Source organism: Etheostoma cragini, chromosome 21 (assembly GCF_013103735.1).
Source record: "Etheostoma cragini isolate CJK2018 chromosome 21, CSU_Ecrag_1.0, whole genome shotgun sequence".
Lineage (NCBI taxonomy): Eukaryota > Metazoa > Chordata > Actinopteri > Perciformes > Percidae > Etheostoma > Etheostoma cragini.
In genome coordinates, this window is record NC_048427.1 from 1335787 (window position 1) to 1352538 (window position 16752).

Below are 16752 nucleotides of genomic sequence, written 5' to 3' on the forward strand. Positions count from 1 at the left end.
ATGACAGAATTTTGAACCTGACTTCATCCAATATTCACATTTCTGTTCTGGACATTTATGCAAATGAGCACAAGATAATGCCTCATTTGCAAATTGAAACATACGATTTCACAAAACTTGTAATGCAAACATTAATTGTCTTATGGAAGCAATTAAATTGGGAAGTTTCATGCTGATATCTGTTAGTTAAAACCTTTACCCTGTAGTGTTCACCTGTAGAAAATCATGGACTCAGTTGATAAAATACGCACCTAATGTTTTTAATTGTTGAATATAAACACCCTCCACTACCTTAAAAAAGAAAACCAATTTACAGACATGACCTCAGTGTCCTCACCATTGGAAACTTTCTCAATAATTTCCCATATGACTAAAAACCAACATGTCTGTATGCATGTGAACATAAATGTGAGAGTCTGGAGTTTGTGGTCTGATCCCATGCAGTCACATGATGCAGTCACATGATGCAGTCACATGGACTTTCTTGGCGCTAGTATCTTTAGTAGCATTAATGTTCTACAGGTCTGCGGGTCTTAGTCCCTGTGGTTGTGAGACATTCTCATCAGGTTGTGTGTCTTGAATGTGTCCCTGCTCTCCTCACATGTGGATTGAAGCCTGAGGACACGATGCCTTCAGGAGCCAATGATTGGTTAAAAAAAGGAGACTGTCCTACCCCGTAAAAACGCCCACATAAGTCGTTTTTTTTTCTTCATTTAAAGTTGCGTCACCCTCTAGTGGCTGTAGTAATTACAACAAGAGCAAAGTACAGTGTATCACATCTGATTGACCCGAGGTTCAGTGCTTTACCAGTCCCCTTTCTAGGATTACTGGTGTAGCTGTCTTATTTAATTGCTGTCAGTCTTGTGTATCTGTATCCATCTATCTATACGTCTATCTATCTATCTATCTATCTATCTATCCATCCATCCATCTATCTATGGGAGCGCCACGGTCCTTGTACCAAGGAGAATCAGTCATATCTGCAGCACAACACCTTCAGGTACTTCATGTACGCGTTTTTACGTCCACATGTCCTTATGACAATCAATGCATGTTTTAGTGCAAACAACGAAAACATAAAAACAAAAATGTCCGTCTCATTCTCGAAGTTCCAGCTTTCCGTCTCTGACCCTCCACCTCCAGCGCTGGCATCGGTCCGGAGCGGGGACGCAGCGCAGCCACAGGCAAGACTCCTCGATCTCTCGCTCAAAGGACAGCGTCTTCCTGTCCAGAGTCTCCAGAGTGAAGGCTTTCCCTGAGATCTGGTAGTGACACACGAGATCATTCATAGTACATGTTCACCTGTAAACTCTGTTATAGTAACAACCATCTGTATATATATTCATAGTACATGTTCACCTGTAAACTCTGTTATAGTAACAACCATCTGTATATATATTCATAGTACATATTTACCTGTAAACTCTGTTATAGTAACAACCATATGTAAATCATGTTCATTCATTCATGTTCATAAAAAATTCTGTTTGTAGTAATATAATATAATAGTCATATATTTTATTATATTTTAAAAGCTGTGTACTACGATCCCTGTATGGATGTGATATGATTTCTATCTTTGTTGTCGGCCTGTCTCGGGTTAAACTCTTAAACAATGAACGCCACAAAACTTCTATTATTATCCAGTTTAACAGTCAGTTATAACCGAAAAAGAACATAAATAAAACTACTTTAACGTAGTTTTCTTTGGGGCTTTATCACGTGGTGTCGGATCGGTACACATACATATACACACATATTCAGGGTACAAATCTTTCCGTAAAATTCTGCTTATAAATCCATACACCTGTAGATAGCACAGGTGTATGGAAGCAAATAAGAGACATAAGTCTTTGAATTTTAACAGCCACTGAATATTTAATATTGAAATATTTTATTTTGAAAATTGTGCTTCTGAATTTATTTGTTCTGAAATCACCTCTTTGCAATTAAAATTTGAAAATTCGTGGGTTCCATTTTAAAAACCTGAATTTCGACACATGAGTTTCAACGGTCAAAAATTCAGATACAAAAATACAACTTGTAGAATTTCAGATCAAAAATAGATTCAAGTTGATCAAATTTGATTGCTAAAATTCAGATTTAAAAAAATTCCATATCAGTCAAATTCGATTGCTGAAATCCAGATTCAGATCAAGTTAAATCTTCACACAGTAAAATCCGTGCTACCCAGGCTAGGAGAAGGAATTGAGCCTGAATACAATCGAACCCACGTCTGGCCAATCAGAACACGGCCTGTCTGTCATGTGATAGGATCTGGGAGGCTCACCAACCCAGCTGTGCAGTTTCCTTGGAATAAACAAAGCTGGATACGACCCCAGACATCCAAAAACACTCAACCATCATACCTGATCACTGATTCCTATCGCAACGTGTCCCACTTTGACCTGCCGACGTTCTCGTATCCTCAGACATTCGCCCTGGACGTTCTCGATCCAGATGTCAACACCTGGAGTGTCAAAACAGTGAATAACAATGAAAAAAACAGAAGTTGGTCAGCGTATAAAAAGTGATACAGCCGTGCCATCTCACCCTCAAAGCGGTACGAGGAGGGCTGATTGGCCGAGGCCAACCACTCCAGGTTCCCGTCTGTCTGACTGTTGCAGGAGGAGAAGACTCCCGAGCTCAGATCATCAGACGAATGATCAGAGTCCTTAAAGGGGGAGACAGTTTTGTTTTTTTAGGGTTTGGATTATTTTCCCCCGTGTACAGTACACATATTCCTGCATCTATCAACACACACCTTCTCTGAGGCGTCCATCTGTGATGTGTCCGAGCAGCTGAAACAGGACGGAGGGTCGTCCCGAGGTTCAGGGGAGGGAGTCTGGAGGGTTGGGACTATGGCTCCGTCTAATGAGAGAAAACATATCAGCGGTTTCTGTTAACAACACGCTAAAGACAGTGTTTTCTTTCATGTTCGAGTGCATTTACTACACATCCGGTAGAGGCTACTTTCCAAATCAATCCATTGACCACTTGACCCTAAAAATCAACACTTTTGTTGAGGCTTTTAAACAGATTTTTTAAAACTTTTTTGTTAATGTCCTTTTTTCATCACTTTTGGTGATTTTTTCAGTGTTTCCCACTTTTTTTGAAATTTTCATCACGTTTTTTTTTTGAATCTATGGTCAATAAACCTCATTTATAGTAAATTATACCTAATGTTTGAGTTAGAAAAGCAGAAATTAGGAATTTTTTAGACTAAAATTAAAGGAATGGATGTTGATGGATAATGTCAACTTTTACTCAATACTATTTCAAAAACACTTCAACTTGTTTTTTTCCTCCAAAAGCTATAAAGTTGAATAAGACGCCCCAAAATTAATGAAAGTAGAGATATGTACTTTCCAAAGAGCATTGTGTGGAATCAATCATGTTATTTTGGTTAGTTAAAAAGAACATTGATATAGGAAACGGGTCAATTTGACCCGAGGACAACATGATGGTTAATTAAATTAGCTAGTATTAGACGTATCCATAACTTCCTAAACAACCAGACTCCTCAGGTGCACGTCCTGGGGGAATCTGGCTCATTAACGCAAGGTGCGTCTTAGCAAGGAGCTCCTTTAAACATATGATCTTTTCTGTTTGAGGGATCCAATGTACTGCTGAACTTGTTCCTCACATCACAACGCAAAATAAGTAAATAAGTTTTACAAATAACCAGAATGATATTGATAAGTGTAACCAGTCAACAAACCGTTAAAGAAGAGTGGATTTCAGTATTTCTGACTCACCGTCTCGGAGGTATTCCAGCTCTGGTTCGGATCCCCATGAATTGTTATTGGTCTGTTGGCCTTTTTGCAGCAAGGGGAAAATGCCACGGAGAGCACGGAGATACTCTGTGGACATGGACGAGTCCCACTTTTCATCCTCACCTTTCTCTTCCTCTTCATCTCCTTCCTCTTCCCAATCCCCCTCATAGTCCCTGTCATTTTTCAGCCACTTTCCCTGAACGTGTTCCTCCTCTGCCATGTAGATATCAACCTCTGAATCACAACCGGTGTCCCAGTCTTTTCCACCTGCAGTATAATCATCCTGCAGTGGTTTGGGCCGAGACTCCCATTCCCTAGATAAGGAATCTTCAGAGTCTTGGTCTGAGTCCCCATCTTTCCAGTCAGTGCTGTCCTCTTCCACTGCTGTAGTCCTCCAGGGGCTCACCCAGTACATTGTGGCTGATGGTTTAGTTGGGATGACTCCAGGTGACAAAGAGCAAGGGGTGTTTTCATTCTGGCTCTTGTTATAATGCAGCTTCTCACAGGCACTTTTGACGGACCAGGGACTCAAACCTCCCACTGTGGAGCAAATGTAGAGTCCTCAGTGAGGCAGATCATGTCATAACAACAGAATGTTACTTGAGATTGTATGGTACAATCAAATGTAGTCTATAGTAAACCCAAAACATGGTTTGGAGTGCCTCAAGGCTCAATCCCGGGTCCCTTTTTGTTTCCCCTATACTTGCTTCCTCTTCGGGATATTACTCACCGCCATGGCGTCTCCTTTGATTTCTATGCTGGCTACACACAGCTATAGCTTTCATGCTGCACTCATATATCTAGCTGACTTCAAAAACTGAATGACAAACCAATGTTCTTCAATTAAATCCAGATACAAAAACTTTAATCACCATGTTACTCATCTCGTGCAGTCTTGCTTTTATCAACCAAAGAACATTGCAAAGATTCCACCTACCTTCTTGTTTTTTTTATACCTGCACAGAGATCAATGAACTGTCCATACAAACCTTAACGTAACCTTGACTTAGTCTCTTTAGTCACTTCAGTTTACTTTTATTTAATCTATTTTATTAATCATTTAACAACAAGTGTATTAAGCTTGCATTCCAATTTTCAGTTTCTACTTTGCCTGTTGTGGTTTCCTGTTCTGCTTTTGTGTTGTTAAGTCCTGATGATGATAATATGATGATCTGTAATCTTTTGTTTTTTAATGTGAAACAGTTTATAACTTTGTATTTCTTATTTTTTATGTGGTAAAGTACTTCATCTTTGTTTAGAAGTGAGCTCTATCAACACATAAAGACTAAATAATCTTTACATTATAAGATGATTCTTAAACACGTATCACATCGACCTGCTCTGAGGGCCTTGGTGGTTTTCCTCCGGAGCTCCTTTGCCGATGCTCGTCTGTCTGGATCTTTCTGGAGTCCGGCCCTGAACACTTTGGCTGTGAAGTTGTTGCAGTTGGACGGCACCTCCCATAGAGGAGGAGGCTCATTGACAATCTGACACACATATCACAGGAAGTGTTAAAAAAACAAACAAACAATGCAGTTCTTTCCACGTCAGGGTGAAAACATCACACTTTTTTTTAATAAAGATAAAGAGGACTCTCACCTGTAGACACAGCGGGTGAGAGTAGTAGCGTATCCATGGGTGGCATCCGTTGAGCATGTGCAGTAGCATGCAGCAGCTGCTCCACACGTCCACCTTGGCACTCAGTTGATCCCCTGCTGCCACCTCGGGGGCCATGTGGGTCTCTGTGCCGGGGAAGGCAGCCCCTATGTGGAAACAAAGGGAATTCAGTTTAAACCAGACCCTGCATGTGAAAGGTGAACTTCAGCTTCTCTGCTTCACAGGTTCTGGCTCTGTCCAAGTTTGTTTGGTTTCTGGGAATACATTTTTAATTCTTAGTCCGTAGCACAGATGTTCCCCCTCACTACTTGTTGCACTTTTTGGCCTCTCCCCAAAAACTACAACGTTGTCAAATCTTCATAAGATGGTCGGAAAGACGGTGGTCAGAGAGCAACTTACTTTTGATTCCTTTCTATGTCTGGCATAAATTGCAGAATTGACAATAAACTTGACTTGATTCAAAGTGCATGTCTTCTGTGCTTTAATAGCTAGACGGTTGATTCTCCTCAATTCAAAACCAAGTTAACCACCTACTCAGACAAACTGGGTATGTGACCTGATGAGCTGCAGCCATCTTGGAAATATGAGCTATCTGAGAGATGGAAGGGAGAGAAATATAAGCCGAGGTGGAACCCATTTATTTCCTACTCTCTTCCATCAATGCCACTGGGATCACTCCATCACCCATTCTGCCATCGCTGTCTTAATTTGATCTCAATTGATACTCTGGAGACGACCAACCCGTCTCCAGAGTGAATTCATTTCAACCTCTCCATCTTTTACCTCTTAATGACCTTGTCTTGATAATGGTACTCTTGTGGTTTATATACATGTTGACGTGGCTAATTATCATGGACCTGCTAAAGAACCAGATGACACAAAACTCACCAGTCAGACTGACCATTAGGCAGAAATCCAAGGAGCAAAACAAAGTTGAAATGTAGTTAAATTTGGTGAATGGTACATTTATAAAAAGGGTTTAGTAACTCTTTGTCCTTTTTTAAGATAAGATCAAACTTTATTTATCTTGCTGATCTATTTAAAGATAATTTGTGCAGCCAAATCCAATAATGTGATCAATATCAAGTGAATAATTGTGTTTTAATGTACATTTTGTCACACTCTTTTGCTGACTTTTTAGACTTTACTCACCCGTGAATGCTTTGTTGCTCCATCCGTTGTCATCTAAAGTCTCTGACAGACCAAAGTCACAGAGGAATGTGTCTCTGCAGTCTGCAGACAGCAACACATTGTCAACTGGAATAAAGTCAACAAAGAGGATTCAGTGAGACAGCTTGTTTTCATTTAGTGCTCATTATTTGAGTGAGAAATCAGGAGGCTGTCTGAGCCGGTTAGAGTGACGGGTTCACAGGGGGTCGAAGCTGCTGGAGGTGGCACAAGGTAACATCTTTCCTTCTTTTTATTTTTTAAAGGACTGTTTCCACCTCTTCATGACGATCTGATATGATAAGACTGGTTAACTTGCTGTTTTTTGGCTGAGTGAACACAGAGGGAGACAATTTAAGCGAGCCCCTTCCTCTTCAGTCCTCTCAGTGGAGATTACTGAGGGTTTAGGGGTGAGGTGTCAGTTTGGGATTAGGTACCAACACTGGGGATACAATCTGACAGTAGAAACAGCAGCTCGAGGCTTTACTGGCCTCCCTCCCTCCCTGTGAGTACTGCTGATTATATTAAAATCCAATCTACTTGCAGGGCATCACAACAAGCTGAATGCAAATGGACACTTATCAACAATATAAAGAGTCTACAGACTGCAAGTACAACGCAGAGCTATTAAAGTAAACAAAAAGGAAAATTACCAGTGAAAATGTAGTACTGGTACTACACGCTGCTAAATTACTAGTTCTGTTTTGTTGTTGTTGTTGTTGTTGTTGTTGTTGTTGTTGTGATCGCTCGCTGGTTCTGGTGTGGACCCAAAAAGGTGGTCTGCACAGGGTTTGAGTGTTTGACAGACTGTACATGTATTTCCATTCTCCACAGTAAAGGAAGATAATTGTTATACTCTTGACCCGAGTTGTCCTTCCTCCTGTTCACATGTGTCCGAATATCACTTGTTAGCTGAAGCTAACAACACGTCGTCCCAGTGTCTGAAAAATGGTGGTTATGGAAAAAGGATAATTTCCTTCAGCCTGTATAGGCAGGCTGAATGTCTGATTTTACATATAACTGCATGATTTTCCCCATCAGAGTACCTGCCTATTATTAAAACTGTTAGACAATTAGAAGTAAAAGTAGTCATGTGGACAAAAATCAGAAGCGTTTCTAGCACTGAAATGGCATGAAATGGAGATACTCAAGTATAAGTAGCTCGAGAAAATGTTCTTGAGAACGTAGGATCTGGTACTCAAAACAAGTAAAAATACAACACACCTTTGACATCCAGGTGAAGGACCTTTCTGTGGTGCAGGTGCTCTAGTGCCCCCAGTGACTGATGGAGGTAGTGCAGGGCCAAATCCTCGGGGAGCGAGTGCATCTCTTTCACAAGCTGGGCCAAACACGCTGAACGGTACAATATGAAACATTTCTGCATTAAAACGTCTAAAAACGAATTTACCTACAGTATGTTGTCTACTTTGTTGAGTTGTGTACTTACACTACTCCAAGTGAAAAAACACTTTTCAAACCATGACAAATCTGTAATTTTATTTCTGACAAAGGACGTTTCATTTAGTCAGTGGCGTCATTTAACCATTGACCCCTCTAGTAATTTTAACTTCCGTCAAAAAACTGTAGTCTCACGCCAGACCCCCCTCCACAGCGCTGCGGAGGGGGGTCTGGCTAGTCCACACAGCATTCTGGGATGGGAGAAAAATGTGCTCTGGTTTATCTGCATTTCTTTAAACCAATCACAGTTGTCTTGTGTGGTGCTAAGCGCCGGACAGAGCCACGGTGCTGCTGAAAAATCGCCTCGGGAAGGACGTTATTTTGGTGGAACATGTGTACGTTCAAAGGTTGTTTTAGTCGTGCAACAGAAACCTCAGATTGGACAGATAGTCTAGCTAGCTGTCTGGATTTACCCTGCAGAGACCTGAGGACCAGGTCACCATAGTCCTCAGATTGGACAGATAGTCTAGCTAGCTGTCTGGATTTACCATGCAGAGATCTGAGGACCAGGTAACCATAGTCCTCAGATTGGACAGATAGTCTAGCTAGCTGTCTGGATTTACCCTGCAGAGACCTGAGGACCAGGTAACCATAGTCCTCAGATTGGACAGATAGTCTAGCTAGCTGTCTGGATTTACCCTGCAGAGATCTGAGAACCAGGTGACCATAGTCCTCAGAAATCCACCAGAGGTTAGAACGCCGACACAAAGACAGAGGAATGTAACGGAGATCCAAAAAGAGTGACATTCGGCGGAATTTAAGACCGGATAAGAGCAATCCCAGAAGTGGAACGTCGTTGGATGATACATTCAAGAGTAATTGTAAATGTCACAGAAAACGTTATACTCGGTAACCAAAATTCAGCTTTTTTTCCTGCCACATTGCATCATTTTGTCTTTCAATTACATGCAACTTGCAACACAGCAAAACAGAAGAGACCTTATTTATTGATAGATTTCCATATTGAGTTTGAAGCATCTCTTTCACAAGCTGGGCCAACGGAAATGTTGGACAAATCTTTAATTTCACACTGTAATTTACTGGCTGTCAGTGGACAACTATAAAACATAAAGAGTAGAGTATTTGTGTTTTGCAGTATTGAGACTGAAGCAGTTTTACCTGGCTTCAGGTCCATGAAGAGCACAATGTTGAGGCCCTCCCTCACGGCCCCGAAGAGCTCCACCACACGAGGAGAGTTGAGAGCGCTCCACGTGCTCACCTCCTCGCTGCTGAAGTGACTCAGTGGGATCTGAGATCAGTGGAAACAGAGCGGCTGAATGACACTTCAATCACTTTTAACTCAATCATCATCGGTTACAGAGTCCATGGAGCAGGAGGCTTTAAGTGGTGCATATCTGTCTCTTTATGCTTTTAAATGACTCACTCCTTCTTTCTTGGCTTACCCTCTTGGCAGCACATTGGAACCCCGTCCTTTTGTCCCGGACACAGAAGACATCCCCGTATGAGCCGTTCTGGATGTTGTGAACGATGCAGTACTCCTCTCCCTCCCTGTACTGACAACTGCTAGGCTGAAGTTGCTAAAAGGATAAAGTAAAAGTGATAAAAGCAACAGAAATATTAGTAGTGTGAATGCTGAAGGAAATCTATGTTTTGCTGCAGATTTATTATCATTTATATAATAACTCCTTCCACATTTTTCAACATAGAAACATTAAATCCTCAAAACATTCACCACGACTAGGACATTCTTTCTTTTAAACAACATATCCATAACCTTTATAATCTTTTAAACATTCAACGTTTTTGGAGAAGTTTTCCCCTTCAAATAAATGGATGGAATTTTCTAATTTGACACAAATTCACTTTAAAATGTTTCACCTGTTTCATACATGCAGTGTAACGTCAATCCTTCAAAATACAACATGGCATTCAGACGATTGCGATTGGTTTAAAGAAATGCCAATAAACCAGAACACGTTTTAATTGAATGCTACTTTAAACCTAACTTGAAATATTCTACTTTTTACTCCACTAAATTTGTTTGACGGTAATGGGTGCATTATGGGAAATGTAGGATGCAGCATTATTTGAGCTTGACCCATATTAGGGACTAAAAGTGACAACATCTCGGCTTTTGCTGCTTCTTTTTTGACCAGTTTCGTTTTTTAATTTGTGTCTCTTTAGTCCCCGAAGAACCATGGAAGTAAAGCACCAAACCCCTTCCCAGGAGCAGTGTTTGCTTTTCGTAGCTTATCATTGGATTCATTTTCATATCAGACATTGTAAATAAAGTGGATGTAAATGTCTTACATGATGAAATATGAGTCCTTCATTGACGGATGTTGTGGTCTTCCAGCTGTTCACAGTCTGTTTGATCAAATCTCTAAAGAAAGGGGAAACAAAGAGCCTTGGCAGCCGGGTCACTCTGCCTCTTAGGCCGTCCAAAACTGTGTCAATATCACTCATGTCATCGGAACTACAGCCACACTGGAATGTATTCACAGTGCTCGTGGTGTCTGAATTTCCCAGCCGGCTTTGAACACACCCTGTAGAGTCAAAATCCCACTCAGCATGACAGGTGGAGGTAAAACCAGACACCTGCATCCGGTCAAAGGTTAGATTTGACATTCTGGCTTCAACTCCCAAACTTTCTGGTGTTTGTGTGTTGTCCTCTGCACCGCAGGATGAGTCCGACTCGCTTTCGTGAGTGTAAATAGACTGAGAGTCCTCCTCCAGGCCGCCATCAGAGTCCGAACCTCCTCCGTGGTCAGAGCTGGAGGTGTCTTCTGTATCTACTGGTAGTAATCCTCTTAAACACACGTCTGCGCAGCCTTGGTCCACGCTGGAGTCTCCCAGGCAGCGGTCAGTAAACTGAGGAGGAGGCGGTATGATCTCAGCAGAGGATGACAACGTCCTAACTCCGCCTGCAGACTTCAGCCAATCAATCTCCTGCACCCACAGGCCCTGGATGATCGGAGGTTCTTCCCCGTCCTCCTGGATCCGTCGTCTGGTTTTCCTGCGTTGTTTCCTTTGGAGGTGGTGGAGCGGGAGATCGGCAGCCACAGTGAAGTCCTCGTCCTCCGTGTCACTCAGAAGGAAAGTTCCCGTCCTTAGAGACCTGCAAAGTAGAAGATATACATTAAGAACAGGGTACTAACAAAGCTCTGCAGGTGTAAGGATAAATACCTAACCCTTACTGAAAATTACTTAAAACCCTAATGTGTAGATGCATTGCTTATTTTTCCCATTATTCTGATGGCATTACATTAAATGACAGCTGTAGGGTTTCTTTTGAGACATGCTGATGGTGGTGTGGATTGTACGTGGTGAGGTACCTCTGCTTTTTCAGCAGCTGAGCTCTTGAATAAGGGCTCTGTGTGTTGGTAGGACTGAACTCCTGGAAGTCTTCCCCTGGGACAGACAAACTGTCATGTTATAGAGCCAATGATACATTCTCATATCAGACAATTACTACAAAGAGGGGTGAAGAGAAAGCACGTTTTGGGAAATACGCTTATTACAAGAAGGTCATTTGGAATTTTTTTGTCTTGCATTGACAGACCTTCCTCCACAGACCTCCTCCATGCTGCAGAGGAGGGTCTGGCTAGCCCACACAGCGTTCCAGGATGGGAGAAAAACATGCTCTGGTTTATCGGTATTTCTTTAAACCAATCACAATCGTCGTGGGCGGGGCTAAGCGCCGGGCAGAGCCACGGTGTGTTTCAGTGCAAGTTTCAGTGCGCTCAACGTGATCACACACTGTGGATTTCATCCAGGAGAAAACATGTGCCAAACAAGTGGAGGTTTTTACCCAAATCCCTTTAAAATCCATCACAATTACACTTTTTCATTACAGAAGGCACCAGTGAAAACTAAGCCTGTTTCCCCAGTGATAATTTAGCCCCCCAGCCTCTCTGTGGTCACTCCCATGCTTCATTCATAGATCCACGTACTCTCTGCCTGGGCCACGATGGAGACGCAGGGACCCTCCTCCGTCACTTCCTTCCCCTCTGTGGCCACATGCTTGGCAGTGCCGAGCTGCATCACCCGACTCAGATGAGGCCCGATGGCTTGGACCAGCGAGTCCTTCTCCTCCTCACATCCTTGGCTGGCGTTGTCCTCTTTGCCGAGAAACGAGAGTTCAGATCCTCCGGTCACGATGACGAACGGCGTGTTGGAGTTAAACATCCGGGGTATGGCCATTCCTCTGTTGCTGTGCATCTGCTGTAGGAACTGGAACAGAAGATGAACAAAACATGACAGTATTTACATGTTGCTTATTGGGGTTCACTTAAACTCCAAGGATGTTTTAACCCTCCGAAAATGGAAATCTCAGCCAAAGACAGAAAGAGAACCCATAACAAAAAGACACTGTGAAGCATGAGTTTCCTTCATCAACAATTTTACAAGCTATGTAAAGAATTAAGAGATGGAAAAATAAGTTTGTGTCTCAGTGTGCAACTTAGGGTTAGACTACTTAATTAGCCAGTAAACATGTAATATACACTATATACTATATAATAACATCATCACATCTATCTGATGATATATTGCTCATGCAAATGTCATAGTTGCACGTTCAGTTCAACTTTTGTTTCTTATTTTTATCTAGGTCAGTTTTATAGTAGTACTTAGTACTTGTGTTTTGCATGAGTCTTTGCACCATACGTGGTTTGTTTGGATATTGCTGCTGTGACATGCAAATTCCCCCCCCGGGATCAACAGCCTCCCTCCCTCCCTCTCTCTCTATCTATCTATCTATGCACAGTATGTTTGTATTCACTCACAGTATGTTGTGTATATTAAATTGTTACTTTATGTTATCACTACTATTACTTCAACACGTCTGTACATTTTGTATGTATGTATGTATGTATGTATGTATGTATGTATGTATGTATGTATGTATGTATAGTTTGCACATGTTTGTCTATATGTGAAATTTTGACCCTAATGTTGGTGCTAGATGACCATTAACATCATGAGGGTCATCACCGTGGAACCACGAACGTCTGCATCAAATCTGTTGCCGATCAATTAAGTAGATGTTGGATGGATATTTCATTGGAGTTTAAGTGTACATTTTGACCAGCAGGGGGCGCTGGATGAAAAGTCAGAGGGTTACCTAAATCGATAGGGTTCATCCTCCGGAGACTATGAATATCTGCAAGAAATTGAATGACGATTCATCCAATAATTGTTGAAATATTTAACTCTGGAGCAATGTGTGGACGTACCAACCAACGCTAACGTGGCAAAAAAACAAATACACTATCAGCCAGAAACATCCACCTCTAATTATGTTGATCAATTATAAACTATCCTTAAGAGGCAGCAACCAACACACACACACATTATATTAATTTAGCTGTGGTTGTCAGTACATTTTGAGTCATGTTGATCATTTCAGAGGCTTTGAAAAGAAGAAAAGCCCTCTTAATACAAAAGCACCTCATGTCAAATCCAAAATAGCAGAAGCAGCAGATTTGTGATTGCCAATCCTTTGAGTGTTGGTGGCCGGGCGTGAATGACCAGACACCGGCCGCCATCCTGGCAAGGGGGGTATAAATAGCACCGCATGCCTTCCACTGCACCGGGCCAGCTGTCCCAGTCTCTCTTCCTCAAACACTCGCCATGTTGACAGGGAATACTTGAGGGAGGGACACACACACACACACACACACACACACACACACACACACACACACACACACACACACACACACACACACACACACACACACACACACACACACACACACACACACACACACACACACACACACACACACACACACACACACACACACACACACACGAGCCAGCTGGAGATATCTGAAGAACTGTTGTTAGGACGAGAAACTTTGAAAACTTGGAGGTGTGCTTTGACCTAGACCTAACACTTTGCTAGTATTGTGAAGTTTACAGAGCTGCTGTTTAAAAAAGATGTTGAGGACAGGTGAAATAAAAAGATCACCTGAGCAGTGCAACATACCCAAAGTACAGGAACTCAGATAAGATCAGGATAAGACAAAGGGTAAGATTAGGGTAAGACAAAGACTTCAACTAAGACAGAGACGGAGGTAAGATTAAGACAAAGACTAAGATTACGATAAAACAAAGACAAAAACTAAGATAGAGACGTGATTAGGATAAAGTTAGGACCAAGACATAGACAGAGGCTCAGATAAAGATACGACAAGACAAAGGATAAAATAAGGCAAGGACTAAGACAAAGACAAGACGACAAGACACGCTAAGGATGAAAATCAGGGTAAAATATAAGACAAAGACCAAGATAAGACAAAGAAAAGACAAGACAAAGACTTTAAGATAAGGACAAAGACGAAGACAGGACAAGGACTTGGACTAAGATAACACACAGATAAGACAAAGACTTTAAGATAAGGACAAAGACGAAGACAGGACAAGGACTTAGACTAAGATAACACAAAGATAACACAAAGATAAGACAAGGACAAAGACTAAGACAATACTAGGACTTAGACTAAGACAGGACAAGGACTTGGACTAAGATAACACACAGATAAGACAAAGAAAAGATAAGGACTTAGACTAAGACAGGACAAGGACTTGGACTAAGATAACACACAGATAAGACAAAGAAAAGATAAGACAAAGAAAAGATAAGACAAAGACTTTAAGACAAGGACAAAGACTAAGATAACACAAAGATAAGACCAACCTTTCAGGTGTTGCAGCAGCAGACGAGATGGTTAAAAAAAGTAAGTATATAAATAATAAAGGATATATAAAACTAAAATAGAAATAAAATAAAATAACAGAAGTATACACAAGCGTTTGGGGACAATTAGAAGACATCAGAAGTTGAAGGGACAGCGGTTTGATAAAAATGAACTACTATAAACCATGATTTAAACTTCCTGGTACTAAAGGGACTATTTAACACTCCCACGGTCTTCTAGGACAAGATCATTGATCCCGACCACTCTTCCCATGGTGCACCACTGACTACACTTCCTGTCTGTCCCGCTGCTTCCGTCCCTCGGTGACCCGAGACCTCCGAGACAACAGGTCGGCCTGGTGATGTGGTTTAAGGTTTCCAGCCGGTGAAACCGTGCACCAGCAGAGCAGATTACCTCAGAAAGAGCGGATCAGGGGCTCCTCTTCCTGGTGTCTCGGGTTCAGGTGAGATCCCTCCGCTGCAGAAAGAGAAGAAGAACACGGAGACAGGTTTCCTGTCTGTCTGTCTGTCTCTCCGTCTGTCTCTCTGGTCGTCCTGCTGCGTGATAACGTCCAAGTGGAGCCTACCGGCTTTCTGCCCCCTCAGGCACTGCTGATTGGTCCACCGTGTGTGTGTTACGAGCTCTAACACCTCGGTCACCCCGGCACCAACACACACGCAAACACACACACACACATGCACACACACACACACACACACACACACCCAAACCCCCACCCACTCCGGATGGATTCTCTGGATGCCCTCTGTGACATCTCCATTCATTGAGTCTTCCGCTGCACTGTAACTTTTATTCCTTTATTTCTACCTGTCTTATTCCATTTAAGCTGTTTTTATATGCTCTTCAATTAAAATTATTATTAGGTTATTGTTTTAACTGCTGTTTAACCCTCGGGTCAAATTGACCCGTTTCTAAGTGTTTAATATCAGAAATATTTGATTTCTTTGAACCAAATTGCCCAAAAACAACATGGATGACACCATACGTTCTTCAGGTAAAATTCATGGTTACTTTCATTGATTTTTTGCTTGTTTTTTTAATCTTATAGCATAGAATCTTATAGTTTTTTTTTTTTTTTGGATGGTTTCAAACCAGTATCCGGACTAAACTTTGACATCTACCCATCTGAGATCCAATCATCATCCTCTGATCTTAACTATCAGTCAAAATAATTCATAATTTCTGCCTTTTTAACTAAAAACGTCTGTATAATTTGATAAAAATGAGGTTTGTTGACCATGAATTCCAAGTATAAGTGTGAAACCTGTTATTAAACAAGCTCAGGTTTTAAAAAAAGGGCCAAAAGCTGGAAAAAGTGACAAATAAATCAGACATTTGGATTTCCATTTTTTTTTTTATCTTTACAATAATTCCCTGTAAGAACCAAGCAGGCCTGCCTTGTCCCATGATCCACATTTTCTTTAAAAGTTGTCATTTTTAGCGTGTAGCTCGTTAGCTCGCAGGGTGTTAACGCGGGTTTCCGTAACAGAAGAATTGGGAGGAAGGCTCCACCCAGAGAGATGAAGGAGGGGGACACCACCTGACATCAGGCGGCAAGTGGACTTCTGCTGAACCAGACCAAGGATTTGAGGCGGCACTTGTTTTTGTTTTCTTGATAAACCAGCAATATTTTGATATTTTTAATGAACTCTGGTACCTTGTAATGCATTGAAAGTACACAAATAAATTCAGAGTGGGAATCAGTTTATTTTTACTGAGAATTAGAAAATGGTGAGCGCGCAGCCGGTTGAATCTCGAGGTAAATCCAAATTAAGTTTTTGTTTTTATATACAGTATATATACAGTATATATACACAGTATATATATATATATATATATCAAAGTGTAGTTCTCTTATAGAAAGAAAAAACCAAAGATAACATCTGCTAGCTTCCTCTGCGCCAACACACATGTCCCACAAAGAGGATGGGAATCTGAACATTCCTGTGGGAATTAACAAAATACCAGAGGAGGGTGTGTGTGTGTGTGTGTGTGTGTGTGTGTGTGTGTGTGTGTGTGTGTGTGTGTGTGTGTGTGTGTGTGTG

The 16752-nt window shown here is 41.5% G+C and overlaps 1 protein-coding gene across 1 annotated transcript; it reads right to left on the reverse strand.

Annotated features, from left to right (window-relative positions):
• Positions 1-963: 963 nt before the first annotated feature.
• LOC117937009 lies at positions 964-15338 on the reverse strand. The gene is made up of 15 exons (XM_034860617.1): positions 15101-15338; positions 11933-12212; positions 11315-11390; positions 10290-11097; positions 9422-9556; positions 9138-9267; positions 7785-7913; positions 6546-6650; positions 5376-5539; positions 5113-5263; positions 3759-4316; positions 2765-2871; positions 2554-2674; positions 2370-2470; positions 964-1262 (listed from the first exon to the last, which is right to left on the reverse strand). The coding sequence occupies exons 2-15, from the start codon at positions 12198-12200 to the stop codon at positions 1098-1100; spliced, it is 3018 nt and encodes a 1005-aa protein (XP_034716508.1). The 5' UTR covers positions 12201-12212; positions 15101-15338; the 3' UTR covers positions 964-1097.
• Between the last annotated feature and the right edge of the window lie 1414 nt (positions 15339-16752).